Raw genomic sequence first — 15,796 nt, 5'->3', positions numbered from 1 at the left:
TTACGTATATCACAGTCAAGAACCCGCTGGAGAAAGCAGGAAGGTCTGCATTTTTAATATCGCCCTCATGGGCAGTGTCTGGCAAACTCTCCTGCTAAAGTTACTGCCACACGTTGGAGTTACTAAGTTCTCGCCATTACTTCCAACGTTTATCAATTCCAATTTCTGTGAACTGAAACAAAAAGCCAGCTTTTCCGCTGTTATTTCACCCGTGTGCTAAGGCTGGGTCCTTTAATCGCAATTTACACTACAGATTTGTAAGACGACCTCATTTTGGAGGAAAGTGATTTGGAAACCAAGCGACCTAGAAGTAATTCAACAACAGACACAGATTTGCAGTGACTCAGCAGCTAATTAAGTCCGGAAGGTATTAACATGAATCATATTATCAGGAAGACCCCATACCTCAGGAATTCCTCAAAGGTGAGAGATGGGGAAGTCACCCCGTGGGCAGGTGCCTGCGGCTGGACACAGGCTGCCAGCGCAGGCAGCCCTGGAGCAGGTCTGTGCCATGGGTGCTGCGTCCCCCAACACGAGCCTGAGGCTCCCTCCCGACTTCTCAGGTAATACAAAGTTTGTATAAAGATGAGTTTTAAATAACCGCAAGAACATTTTACCCATGGGATGGCAATTGACTCACTGCTGGAGCTAGACAGGAGTTAAACCAGAGACCGGAGTTAAACTGGAGTTAACTGGAGTTAAACGCAGGGCAGACCTGGAAAGCACAACACCCCACCAGCACTCTGCTAACCCCGCTCTGCTGTCTACCGGCCAGCAAACAGCTCCCTGCTCCTGTTTTTATATCCACAGCCATGTTTGTGAACAGCTGGTACAGACGCCAATTTCAAAGGAATGAACACAATGGCTTGCTTTCTTCGTTTCTCCCCTATTGCAACAGATTTCTCCCCTCTCCCACTCTCCCCCCAAAGTCTCAAGTAGACTTTGCTCCCCCAATGCCCCAATGATCACTCCTTCTGCAGAAAACAAACTGGTTTCACTCTTAGTCCTTGTTCTCAAGTACTGCCCCTGCATAAAATCTTCACTTTTGTTGGCACTAACTTTTCCTTTATATCTAGTTTTTCTTTCTCCTCTAAATCCCCCAATTTTTCTCTTCAAAATGAAACAGCCACCCTTGGAAGTAGTGAACACGAGACTGAGAAGACAGGATTTCAATCACTTACAAAATGTAATATCCTCAGTTTCCATTCATTTGACAAGTGAACCAATTCATTTGTGTTTATGTATGCCACGCCAGTCCCTGGCAGAGAGACATTTAAATTGACTTTGTAAATTGACTTTGTTGTAACATTTTCCTTGTAAAATGCGGTACAAAGTACAACTCGTTTAACACACCAGTGAGTATTTCACTCCGTGCTGGGCAAGCCAGAGACCCCAATACGTGATGCAGCGGTACCTACCACTACTGTTGGTGTTCCTGTAGACAGACAGCTAAATAATAAATAAATTAATGCACTCTGCTGATTCTCTCACGTTTGAAGAAGGGTTGACGTAACTGGTAACTCCAACTTTTTATTCCCCCTACACTGGATTCCACATTCCCTTTTGATACTATGCTTCAGGGTAGCCATGCACCATTAAAAAGGATGAGCCCCAACAGATGATGCAGGTTAGGAAAAGCACACCAGCTCAATCAATTAGAGGAAATAATATTCCACCTTATTTTCCTGCATTCCTAGAGCAATCTACGGTACCTTCTATGTGTGTGTGTTAAGCACACATGAGACAAAGGATTCAGAGCTCGCTCTTACAGAGAAGAATAGATGTGTGGACACGCATTTGTTGCTGCTAAATGTCAGCTGTCTACACGGCACACCTTCCGCAGAGGAACCTGGAGGTGCCCGACATGGCAAAAACCAGGACGCCCCTTCCATTGGAAACAGCCACTTAAGGTCTGCTGGGAGGTTTCGTCCTTTTACCCAAGAACTGTTCTCGTCTGCTCTGTCACTCGGTGCAGCACACAAACCAGTCCGTCCATTCCCGAACAACAAGACACAAGCAGCTGCATCTCCACGTACAGGAGCAGGAGGGCATTTGCTGGGAAGCCTGTATATGAGACACGGCTACATGAGTGCTCAAAACAAACCGGACCAATTCCACTCCAAGCTAATTGCTAGAAAGTTTCAAAATTTGTAAAAATATTCAGAAGGATTTTCACAGGTTACTAATGTCAAAAATCCAGTGAGTTTAATACCATCAGCATTTTATACTTTGTGTATAATATGCTAAAACTAATTATGAAGTAACTTTTTTCTTTAACTATCATTAAGTGTAAAAAAGTTAATTTAATTCATTCAATCCAATTCACTTGGAAAAAAGCCAAGAGGGCAGTGCGTTACCCAAAACAATACATTTCATCTGTTTGCTATGCTTTACAGGATTCGATCTGGTCCCAGGACTCCGACACATTAACTGCACAGAACTGCAAAATCAGCCACTTAAAAAGACTTATCATTATACAATTACAACGTCGGTCCTAACATTAACAAAAGGGAAGGAAAAAAAAGTCAGATTTTCCTAAGAGGAAGATGAGGAATCTCTCTCTATTAGAGCATGAACAGCATCGCAGGTATTACTGCTTTTGTTTAAAATTGCCAGGAACAGCAACCTTTCAATTCTGCTAAATCACCGAGCCTGCTCACAACATTTACTAATTATGTAAACAAGACTGAGAAACTGCAAAAGCAAAGCCAGTAGCAGATTTTCTGCTTTGTACATTAAGCAAAGCGCAGAATTTCATTAATTTCACAAAATAAACCCATAATGAAGTGCTTCTGTTAAAGAGAAATTTCCATCTCGTTCACTGATCAGCCTTAAATCATCATCACATGCGCAGCGAGAAAAGCCGCCCACACGTGCTAGACGGCATCAGTCAGGTGTACAAACAGTTTACTCCTGACTCTGCTCCAGTCAGGGTGTAAACGTCATCTCCTTCTGATTTCACCTTCAGAGCTTTTTCTTCTCCTTTAAAGTAAGTGGGTTTTCTTACATTTCTGTTGTTGGCCAGAGGATGGACACGCTTTGGAAAGCACGGTACCAACGGCTGGCAGAGCAAGCATCCCACCAGCTAGTGACAAACTCAGGTGGGACATGCCTCTCCCAGCTACAACGGCTAGCCAAAGACCACCACCTCCAACACAAGGGACGTGAGTCAACACCAACATTCTTGATTTTACAGATGCTCTGGCTGTTCCAGCACTTGGCAAACATTTTGCCCTCAGCTAGGCACTTCCTTTCATTCACAAAACCTTACGTTAACTTGTTTCCACCCTCACCTCAGCACAAACCTAAGGGCAACCCCAGGAGCCAGACCAGTGGCGGCAGGAGGAGATGCTACATAGAAAGCATGCACGAGCCAGACTGTGACCACTTCCCCGCTACTCCTCCAGCGGAGGATCATCCGGCGGAACAGAAAGCAACAAAACTTCCAATAACAGCATTTGCCAATACCACCGTAATATTTTATACTCAGTGATCACATGGGCAGCAGGCAATTAGTCAAAATTAAATATTCTCATTGCTCTTGAGAGATCACAGAGCCGATGCAGACCACGAGGACGTTCCAGCTTTGTAAGTGCTCGGCAGCTGCAGAGCTCTCACGACAACAGCCAGCCTCTGGCTCCGGGAAACTCTGCGCTTAAGCAAAACACATCTGAATTAACTTGAGCCTAATGGAAAGCATTAAACAAAATACACTGAATAACTTTACAGCCCTCAGGAAACTGTGAGGAGCGCTGTTGCTTTCCCAGCGAGTTTGGCATCTTGATGCCATATCGCAGACGGGATGCTGTACCTGGACACACACCCCTTCCTCTCTCTGACTGTGGTGATGACAAAGGCTGATCCCACAAATTCATGGGGTTGAGAGCAAGCGTATAACACATGAAGCTACTTTGGTAAAAAAGGTATGAACTGTTACAGTAAGGTAACAAAGTGTTACAATACACCATACCATCCAGGGCAGCCTCAAAACAAATAGGTGTTTTAAGTTTTCAGACATAAGAGTTAATTCTAAAAGGCACCTAAAAGCATTAAAAAAAAAAAGAAAGTAGTAGTATGTCATACTGCTCGGTCTTTACCCAGAGCGGTACTTTGATGAACAAACTTGTGATGACAGGAGCCGTGCCGGTAACTGGCTGCCTGACGCTCATCTGCCGGGGGGCTGAGGGGGAACTGGAGTAGCAGGTGGCAGACGACATATCGCTTTCACCTACTCCTTCCTAGCGTTTCAGAGCATAATAGCCAGCCCAAACGCTCGAGACTCACTTCCCGAAACAGTCTGGGTTTCTCCAAACCTTCAAGATCTTCTCTGCACTTTAGAGAAAAGACGGGAAATAACTCGATGTCAAGCAGAAGAGGAGGATGTCACTGTCATGCAAGCAAAGCAAAAATGCAAGACCACATCAGAGATGTCAGCGAGCATGCGACTCAAGGTCCGCAACGCAGGATCGCCAAAGTATTTCTTCCTGCGCTAAATAATGCTCAAGTACAGAGTTTTGTAATTGCACTTATTTGCATACTACCAAGCAAGACCTAAGCCCGAAATATGTAAAAAGTTGATGCTAGATATTCCATTGGAAAACGGGGCATTTCTGCCTTGCCCCTCAAGAAAAGCCTAAGCACACAAAGCAATTACTGCTGGTTTTTATACTGTGGAAATTCTGGGCTTCTCCCAACAGAGAACGTAAACATAGAATACGGTCAGAAACAAAAGCCCTAGGTAGCATTTTACATTTCCGATGTTTAACTTTTTCTTCTTTCTCGTACTGTGTCATTAAGTGTTTACAAGGATGATTAATGACTGCGGCTGCCAACTCCATTAATGAAAGGCATCTCTGCTTAAAGCTGCAATCCCGCTTTTGGCAAGCACCGTGCAGAGACAAGGTTACCCCGACAGCCTGGAGCCCCTGCACCCATCGTGCCGCTGAGAGCACAGCGGCCGGGGAAGCTCCCGGTTCCCAGATAACCGGGTCACTTGACAGAAAGTGGCAGGATGCATTTTTGCGGACAGTGTCTCTCACTGCCCAAAGCGATTAGCGGCTAACGAGCCAGTGACCTTTGCCACCTCTATTAGGGGACAAGGTGCGAGGGGAGTGCCGACAGACACCGGGCGAAGCGGGAGCTCAGCCGAGCACCCAGAGGGACCCGGGCTGCTTTGGGAGCATCAGCCCCGCTCCCCGCAGAAGGGACCCGAGACCCAGCACTTCCAAAATCCAGGTTTGGTGTGCACCGCGGGCACACCAAGCAAGCTACAAGCAGCACTATGGGAAGTCTTCGCTCCATCTGCTCACCAAAACCAGAACCAGATCTGTATTACGCAAACACTAAAACGGTTCAAAACGAACGACAACTAAAACCCAAGAGCAAGGAACTCCCTCACAAGCACAGAGCGTTGCAGAATTTTCTGGCAATTAACTGATTTGTCCTAAAATGAGAAATCCTATGAAAATCCCCTTTCTATCCTCCACCAGAGCAAGAGAAATAAGCACACACACACTTTCACAGGCATCTCAAAAAAATGTAAATCTGTAATTAAATTGCTTGGCTAAATTTATGATTTTGTATCTCTGGTAAAAAAAAAAAAATTGAATTAGAAGGAACACTTCCTTCACTAGGAAATATAAAGCCACTATAAACTTGATTTAGGACGAGATGACGTCTTGATATGGAAATATATTTCCATCAAACATTTCAGTTAAAACTGCATAATCTGACGGAAAGCAAACATCTCGATAACGTGTTCTAAGCATTTTTAAATGCTCCATTTCTCTTGCTGCTCATAGCACTATTTTACTAAGTGTAAAGTCAACCACAACCTATTCAGCTCTCAAAAGGATATTGTTTCTCCATCCCAATTACCCAATCCAGAGCAACATATGACCATTATCCTCAATCTGCAGATGAAAGCACTCGGAAAAAGTTATTTGCAGCGTTCCCATGGCAATGCCCTGGCAGAGGAAAGAACAAACCCCAGCTGCTCCCTGACCTCCGCGTCCGGCGCGGCAGCGTCTCATTTGCAGATGCAAGGGAATCATCAGCAGAGCGAGCCTGCACGCCAGCGCACGACACGTGCCCTTCATGCTGCCTACCAGCCCCAGTGGCCAAAAACACGTTTGCACTTTATTTCACGGCCCCGCAGATGCGTACAAGGGCCACGTTTAAGTTTGCTGGAAACATCCCTGTACAAAGGAGCTGAAAATGCTTAAGGGTTTCGGGAAGTAGCCAGGTTGCGGTTGGGTTAGGAGGGCCAGCCCCAGACACCCCTCGAGATGCATCCCACACCACGTCCCACACCAGTTCCCACTGCACTCACTCTCTGGGGAAGTCTGTGGCAAGACCGGACATCCGCGAGCTGGTGCAAACACATATGAGTTTGAGGGAGGACAGCAATGTCATAGGCATATTCAGATCTGTAAGTTACTTCACGCATTTTATTTCTTTTATATCTTTTAATAAACCTCCCTATGGGTGAGACACCTTGCCAGCAGTACCAGTGATTTTGAAATTAACACAAAAATTCTGGAAGTACCACCGTATAAAATACATCTTTTTCTTCTATATTTCACAACTCATGCCTTCACCAGCACAGACAGAACACCTGTGTACTCAGGTGAAAAAATATATTCCCTTAGGAATGAGTCTGAAATGTAGTCCAACATTATTATTCAATTATACCCTAAGAAAAACTCAAGTTTTATAACAGTGAACAGAATTAAACTTCCAGCTTGGGGGTGGGGAGGGAAATAAAATCTGTAAGCTGAGCTCCCTCCTCCCCCGTAATTAACACAAATTTTCCAAGACTTCATCTAGGCATAAGATTCTGCCTTTTTCTTTTTCTTTTCCTCTGAGCTAACGAGGCCAAAAATCTCTGGCCACAAGAAAAGCTCTTCCTTTTAAATAATGCAGCAGGGAAACTGCAACCAACACACCACATACCCTGGCAGAGACAGCACCAGTAATAACCCACGTACAGAACCAGCTCCTCGTCCCCACGGCATGGCAGCCACAGTGACAGGTTTTGGAGGAGAGAGATACACAAATGAGCGTGACAAACATGACATTCAAAAAGACAGAAGTGGGTTGGTTTTGGTTTTTTAACATACTAGCTAATGATCTGTGATTATTAGCAAACAATCCATCTAGAATTAAGGCATGAGACAAACCTACACCAGCAATACGCTGGCAAGCACCACCAAAACCGTTCACTGTCCCCCTCTCCAGAATGCTGACACATCCTTCGGAAGGAAGGCTACGCAGCCAAATTTTTCTTCTAGCTTACTACACCTTGCAAGCACCTACGCTTTCCCATTTGCATCACGCTTATGAATAATAAAGATTTTCAGCTATATGATTAACTTCGTTTGCCACGTTCTGTACCCTGGGAGGCTACACACACCAAATATTGTTCAAAAAGAAAAGCTGAAAGACTGCGTGTGTAAACATATGCACAAAGCTCTAAGCTAGGGACAACAGAAATACTGGAGAAAAGTGACTAAAAACCAAGAAGCTCTTTCCAACAAGGAGGAGCATCGTTCTGCCACAAACCTGTGCAGAGAGCTTTCTTTCTCAACTGTCTCTGTCAAAATATCATCTTTTAGAGCAACTGGAATTGCTATTACTCCATGCCCTGTTCCCATTAGTATAAATGCTATCACAGAATAAATTGCAACCCACATTTCCTACAATTTACATTTCAATTCAAATGACCCAAGACAAAAACATCTACACAAAAGAGCCAATGCCAGCAACTCCCCAAAAGACCTGATTAATTCTGTCACAGTACTTAATGTTAAAAATAGATACTTGACTTTAACCTTCAGACAAAAGAAGGAGGGGGGGATGAAGGACTCCAACTCTGAAAATACACACATGAACTGATCCGTATTTGATTCTGTGCTCAGCTTGCCACTCGCAGTCACTGAACTTGTGAGCGCAGTTTTTGTTAACACGTTTAGATGTTACAAATGATTGATTAGAGGGACAAGAACTGTTAGCTTGCAACAGGCAGACGCTAACCGGAGTTTTACAGTAATTTCTCAGAGTTGATTGCTTCTATTATTAGACGATTCCCACAAATATGGCAAAGGTACTGTAAGACAGTGCTACTAAAAACTAAAACTATACTGTGGGTATTGCTGTGTAGCTCCCAGCCCTGCTGCCCAGAAGGAATAAAGGCAAGCGATCGTAGACCTATTTGGATTGTTCTTCAACTTTACCTTGGTCCGCCAGACACCTGAATTTTAAATACTTCTGTTTCATTTCAATGAACCCAACCGTGACGCATTAACAGGAGATATGCAAACTAGCACATTCAGAATAAGTGGACGCCAGTATAAAATGCCCAATTCTGTGTGTCCCCTGTTCTTAACAAGCTTTTCTCAGGCAAGAGTAAGCTAGTTATTTCCCAGGACCCTGTTTGGCAGGAAAGAACATGCACTGTTCTTTTGTTCGGAAGTCTTTACACATGGTAAGATAACATTTTGTTTAACGTAGTACCAAAACACCTATCTAATTTTAACCAATTTTGAAACATGTCAATAAGATGAGACAAGATTTGACTCTTTGAGACAAGTGACATACACACACACAAGCAATAGACTCCTACTATACTAGTAGTCAGCTCCCACATTTGCCTTCAAGTCTAGTTTAAAGCTCACTTTCAACATGCAATAGGAGTTTATTATTTAAACAACAGGTTCCAGAGCCAGGGACATTATATTCTGTAAATTACATGGCATGCTCTCAAAAAATAATCCATAAGCATCAAGTAAGCTGATACATTCAAGAATAAATAAGAGATTTAACTACCTCATTAGTGTTCCAGCGGTGCCTCTCTTTCGGTAAACTTGAACATTTTGGTAGACATTCAAGCAGCTTCTTCGGTAAAAAGATTTTTACATGACTGCCATTGCTGTTCCCATGATCATCTAGAAAGAAGAGGAAACATGTGATGTATACACAGGAGAACAGGTGGTTTCCACTTGGAGACCCTAGCTATGACGAGACTTGGAAACCCACCAGTCCACTTGTCAAAGAGCAGGCAATTCATCATTGCAAAGAAGAATACAGCTTTCTGTTGAAATTGCACCTTTATTTCAGAAATACAAATACAGTTTAATTCCTTGTGGTTGCAAAGTTTGAGAAGAGCTTTGATGGATTTGTGCACAAGGAGCCTGTGTGTGTGCTTACCTGTGCCTATTTTAGCTTATTATTTCCCTCAGTGACAAATTTTACAAGCAATAGCGACAAAACGTTATAGAAGCTGTGACCACAGCAGTATGACCTGCCAGAAAAGTCGTAAATGAAGTTCACACTTGACAGGATTTGCAAGTAAATAAGCACAGAGCCCCAGTACCTGCTATAATTTTGTCAAGCTGCAGCAGAAATGCAACTCAAGGCCTATTAGTTCATTTAAAACTAAGATGCGCTGTACCTGATTAAAAGCAGGTTACTTTTCTTTCCACAGACAGCTCAGAAAGTGCATGTAGCTCCTCAACATGAGAGTGAGGTAGAGGGACAGAAATCTCTTCCTACCTCACCATACCCAGGGGCCTCAAAGCAGAAATACTGAAGAATACAAAACTCTTCTTTTTTGTTGCTAAAAATGTAGAAGGTGCATTGATCCCCCTTAAAAAACAAAGAAGAGATCCAAAAACCCCAAAAGCCCAACAGCAGCCCACAGAAGTCCCAGAAGCATTAACTTGATTATGTCTCTCTATCACCCTTCTAACACCACCTAAAGAATCAGAGCATCCACGAACTGTGCATGTTTATAGACCACATCAGTCCCCACAGAAAAGGGAACAGGAGCAGCAGGATAAGACATCCCAGCTACAGCACAGGATTTTTACTAGTTCTCCTCCGAAAACCGCCCATCTCCGCCTTCTTCCACCATTCTCATGCTTCACATGACAGATACTGGGCAGTGGTATACGAGAAGTACACTTATACACTGGCATTTTACCCTACAAAATTAATTTATAGTCATTTCCCATTTGGAAGTGTACAGAAAAAGGATATTAACTTTTTCCTTTTACACATCTAATCATTTTATGTTCTTAAACAGATGCCACCAGCATCATGATAAAAATCCTCTGTAATCACGTACGATACAGAAATTTCCCATGACCTGCAGCAAACCAGAGAGAACCCGTCCCACAATCAGTTCAGAAAGCGGGCGAAGGGCGCAAACAGCAGTTAGACATCCCCAGTATTCTTAAAGCTTGATTATACTCTTGGATGTGTCAAGTTCAACAATATACATGCTGTTAAATCAACTACTCGTGCAAGTACAGCAGATGAGTTTACAAGATAAGCAGCGATGTGTATGATAAACGTGAGCTGCTCTATAATTTATGAGTCCTGTGCGCTCCCTGAGTTATTGGGAACTTTACTGTATGACTGCGTTAAACTAAATCAACAGGGTTGCCAGTTTTGTACTTCTTCCTGGGCGAACGAGCAGTCGGGCAGTATTGATCTTTGCTGAACTGATAAAAAAAAATCAGGAAGAAGGTTCTCTCAATTATTTTTTTGTGTACCATTCCAAGATTTCTAGTTTGACATTGAATATCTCAGACCATTACTCTACAGGGCTTTTTGGCCACATCTTTTTCCTAGTCAACGTTCTGCACGTGTGACTGTCACCTTTGTTATTTCCCCCCACCCCTGGCCGCTCAAAGCTTCACAAACACGCATGTCGTGACACTTGGGGTTATCCACAAAGACACAAACTTGCTTGGGGCAAAGAACGGAGCTGGGCAGGGCTCCGCCGCGATGGCAGCCCCTGCCATTCCCACCTGTATTTTCAGACCCGCCACCCAATTTAGCTGGTACCTACTTAACATTCCCTACGTTAATTCTGCACCGTTTTCATTTCTCATTCAAAATATTGCATTGCACTACATTCAATTCATTAAGGCGGCAAAGTATTTTACAGCACACATTATTGCTTTTATCAGCCAAACTACATCCCCAGTTACATCTCATCAGCTTATTTTCCATGGGCACATTTTAATTGACATTAATTGTATTACTTCCCCTTACCTCCGTATCAGTCAAGTCCTCTATCATTCATTCCATTATTCTGCAGGGCTGGCAGACCTCTCATTATTCAGCTCGTTTTATTAACTTTCTTCCACTGTCATCAATTATCAGTATTATTAATCCAGAAAGTGCCTATGGATCATAGATCCCTTAAAAATGTTTTGGTAGAAGTTATCAGAACTTGCTGACTCTAAACCCTCCAACTCCTGTTGTTAGCATCTCATACCTTTGTGTTACTACAGCAATGGAAGGTCATTTTCATCATCCTATAACATGACTACATCTCAGGTACGCTTCCCTTTTCTGCATTTAGCAACAACATTTCTTCATTCCAAAACATCCCCAACATGGAAAACAAGAACTGCCACCTGCCTCAATCCGACAAGCTTTTCCTTAAAGAATCCCCTAGCCACGTGGTCGGAACGACACACAACAATCATGTTATGGGAAGTGAATCCTAAATTCAGTGACCTCTAAAACAGGTTTGACCTTGGAAAAGGATGAAGTTAGCCAACGAGCTATGAGGATTAAGAGCAAGAAAGTGCCTCGCCCCAAACGATGCACACATGCTTGCTTTAAAACTTGCTCCCCTGCCCACTGGAATCATTCATGACGTATTCCCAAACAGAGGGAAGCCAGGCATGGAAGAGGAGGATTGCTCTCCCAGCTGCACTAACAGCGCTGGCAGTCCTCCGTCACCCCTGGACCTCCACTCCGTGATTCACCTTCCTTCGTACAGCATTTGCCGTCAGCAGATCCCCAAGCATCACCCAGGACCTGTCATCCCCACCTACAGGCTGGCTACCAAGAGTTCACGTTCCTCCAAATCAACTGTCGCTTTGCTGCTCGTGTTCCTCACAAATAATATCGCAATCCCTCCAACCAAAACACGTAAATCTTTAGGGAGGTGGAGCAAAAAAAAAAAAGTGGTTGTCCTTCACTTTGAATCAAATCCATCACTACTAGTCAACCTGACGTACCCACTCACCTACCACAGAGTCTTCTGATGAAGACAGAGGAATAAGAACACTGCTCAGCATCCATGCCCAACTTACAGAGCAACCAGCATGTTCCAGAGGGAACATTTTACATTTATTTAGAACTAAAATTTCCTCTATTGTTAAAAAAAGGAGCTGCAATTTCACAACGCTTACTGGATTTTACTGTGCAAATCCAGGCCAGATTTGTACTTGAACTTTCTTCCTCGTATTATTTTTGCTATGGGTGCGACTTATGACATTGTGATCTGCAAACCCATCCCGTGTCAATAAAAAGTGCTTTTGCAAGCAAAGCTGCACTTGCACAAGGAGGATTTGCCAGTAAAGCTGTATCGACATGGGGTTTTTTTTAGTGCAAAGCTGGCCACAGCTCAAAAACGCTTCCCAAGGCATGCACAGCCAATTCTGAAAACTACAATAAGGAAGTTATATACTAAAATATAGCAGCCTACAATGTATCGTGTTATAATTCAGCATGAAAATCCAAAATTTAAATTCCATTAGCAATCTCTTCAAGATTACTTATTAGCAAACCAGAAATTCGTGTAAAATTAAGAAAGTACAACTATTATAAAGTTCATGGAAAGTTCCATATTAATTATACCACATAAACCCTTCGTAATTTTATGGGTTTCTTCATGCTCCTTGCACTTTATCCTCCCAAGGGATGCAACATGGGCCATAAAACTTTAAAGTGCACAACAGCAAATCACAGCGAGTCTATGCTCTACCCCTGCTCTCCAAGCAATCCCCCCCTCCTTTCTTTTTTTCTTTAACTGGTTCTTAAATCTTCTGTGATCCAAGAGGTGAATTTAGATCTGTAGACCATTTAAACACCACGGTTTATCAATATAACCTATAATTGGAGAATACAGAAACAGCTGAATGGGTGTTGATCAACTGCTGATTTGCAGACAGTTCTATACTGGAAATAAATATAAAGAATAAGCCTATAAAATCACAAACACAAGTTTCATAAACCCATTACTATGAAGTAATAACTTAGGGTTGGCCATCATCTTAACTACCTCACAAGAGGCAAGAGGTGTTTAAACGTTACAAATAGGCGGGCTCATATAAAACAAACAGCTAAACTCACAATGTAATTATTAGCTACTTAAATGGAATAGGAGGGCATCAACTTAACCACGACGCCACTCACCACACTGCTGCTTAAGCAGCAGAACCGAGTAAATACAGTTCAGAAGTGGCACCCTTATGAACACAGCAAGCGTAGGCTACCCAAAGCCATCCAGTCTTTGGCGTAATGGCAGTATCAACCCACGCACCAGTCCTCCTTGCAAGGGAAATACCGAACGCATGCCTTACTCAAGAGAGTGCAGTAGTGACTGTGTCAATACCCAAAGCAAAAGCACCGACTCCGCTGTCCTTCCTTCGGAGCTGCGGTTCTCAGCCCTGCTGGCTTTTCTGAAACTCTCCCCCTCTGCAAAAAGCTACTCTTCCAATAACTCACTTTGCTGAAGATGATATATGAAGACAGAGACAAAAATGAAAGTCAAGATATCTAGATTTACGTTAAAAAAATGAATTTCTTTTACATATTCGTATTTCCCACGTATTGACTTGGCTCTGGGTGGGGGTGTGAAGTCCCCTTGAAGTCCTGCATTCTTTCCCTTGCTGACCTCTGGACACAGACAAAGCCAATAAATGAAATCTGGCAGAATTAAATGCATAGAATTATCCCCAATCCAAACATCTGAAGGACTGGCATGCTATTTCTCATAGTTAAACTTCGTTCCTGGCATTTTCAATCAGTAAACAAGCAGCGATATAAGCAAAACCAACAGCTTTTGGTCTGTTTTCTAGAAATATTTGGACGGTTACAGTTGTAAATCTCTTGGCAACAAAAGCAGATTTCTAAATATCAATAGAGGGTAGCTAAGAGAAGATAACCAGGTCCAGCTCTCCAGAGCTGCTTTCCCACAGTAAGGCTCCTCTGGATGCCAGCACTCGGCTCAGGCACCGGCCGAGCAAAGGTGTTCCTCATCCTTCACCGCAAAGGATGCGGGCAGCCCCAGAAGCAGCCTGGGGGCTGAGGAAAGGACTCGAGGAAAGAGTGAACGGTTCGGGCAAAGGTAAAAACATGAAATAGGAGCAAGAGAGGACGGCACACAAACCAGCACGCGTGCAGCTGTGACTGCTGCCTGGGGGGAAAACGGGAGGAATGAGGAAAACCAAAAAGGATGAGGAGGAAGTCATAGGAATGGTAGCAGCATCAAGGATGATCAACGAAATAATTTTCCTCTAGTAAGTTACTGAATCTAGCCTAGTTTCTTGGAATATTTGTGATAAATACTTTGTTGCTATGACAAGCTCTACAAACCATTCTAGAACTGTAAGAAATAAAAATATAGCTAAAACTACTGCTGCCTATTATTGTCCCGGTTCTCCCCACCAATAATGCACTACTTGTAAGTTATTTTATCCTTTTCACATAGCGGAAAGTTTCTTGACATTTTATAACTGAATTCAATTTAAACAACACGGTTATGTAAAACTGCAAATGGTGCGTTTTGGGGAAGAGTTGATAGCACAATTCTTCTTAATGAAAGCCTACGCGTTGGTTGAGAAGGTCTGGTTTACACAATTAGCTATTTATTTCTTATGCTGTACATTTATCACTGTGCTCTGCGCTTAGGAGTCTACTTCCCCCAACCAACCAAACTGGCTGCTCTATTTCACAGGCTCCTCTTTTCCTCTCCCACCTCAGCAGGCGGTTTAAAGCACCCTGCTAACCATACAAGAGCAGAGAATTGGGTTAAATTCAGAAGGTGCACAGAAATAACTATTTTAAAAGCAATCTTCAGGGGCACTCAGACAGTGCAGTCACTTCAACTTTTTCCTGCAGCTCATAAGTGTGTTCATGCATGACTTTCACTGCGTTGCTTTTAAATATGAGAAGTGCAATAGAACGATTAGACCACTGCTCACCGTCGCCAACAATTCATTTGGTTTAGACGTGTCATCAATTCCTTCATCCCTTGCTTTTCACTAAAATTACATCATCAAATTGAACTACAGTGAAACTAAGGGGAGATGGGTATTACTAGTCAAGCCTATCAAAAATAAACCGTTATAATTTAATTGCAATGAAACTAAGGAAAGATGGATATTATTAGTTAAGCCTAGCAAAAGTAAACCACCCATTTATACAGTTTTCAATACTACAGATGTTCTTAACACAACAAATTTTCCACAAGTCCGGAAGTATTGGCTAAGGCTAGTGAAATTGCTTACTCTGAGCCTATACGCTGGCAACCGCCAGCCATGGATATTTTTACCTTTTTTTTTTTATTATTATTATTTTAAACTATGAACAGTTTGACTTTGGAAACCTACCTGGAGAGCTGGCAGGAAAAAAAACCACAAAAACCCTTGAACCGAAGACGCCACAAGAGCAGGAGAAGGACACGGAGCTCTGCATTCCCAGCGATAACGGAGTTTGCTCTGGCTCACCCGGCACCGTAGCTGCTCCTCAGTATGAAGCCACACCTTCAGCATCACCCCAGGAAGAGGGCAGGTGCTGCACCCCATAAAACTGGGGTTAAGACAGATGCCAGCACCCGCAGGCATACTTGCTGTTCAAAACCCACAGGGTTTAAAACAGGGTAAACACAACCAGGGCTGAAGGGGCGGCAGGAAGCCACGGAAGGTGAGAACAGGACACAAAGCGAGGGGAAAAAAATAAAAAGAAAAAACTCAGCAAGGTGTGGAAG

General features: G+C 43.2%; 1 protein-coding gene across 1 annotated transcript in view; it reads right to left on the bottom strand.

The window, feature by feature from the left end:
- CAMTA1 (calmodulin binding transcription activator 1) overlaps positions 1 to 15,796 on the bottom strand; it is a 330,409-nt gene that overhangs the window by 290,767 nt on the left and 23,846 nt on the right. Inside the window, exon 3 of the mRNA XM_075520680.1 lies at positions 8,827 to 8,945. Within this exon, the coding sequence (XP_075376795.1) occupies positions 8,827 to 8,945 (119 nt within the window). The remainder of the gene's footprint in view (positions 1 to 8,826; positions 8,946 to 15,796) is intronic.

The sequence above is a fragment of the Mycteria americana genome, chromosome 18 (genome assembly GCF_035582795.1).
Source record: "Mycteria americana isolate JAX WOST 10 ecotype Jacksonville Zoo and Gardens chromosome 18, USCA_MyAme_1.0, whole genome shotgun sequence".
Lineage (NCBI taxonomy): Eukaryota > Metazoa > Chordata > Aves > Ciconiiformes > Ciconiidae > Mycteria > Mycteria americana.
This window is presented reverse-complemented; position numbering and strand designations above follow the sequence as displayed.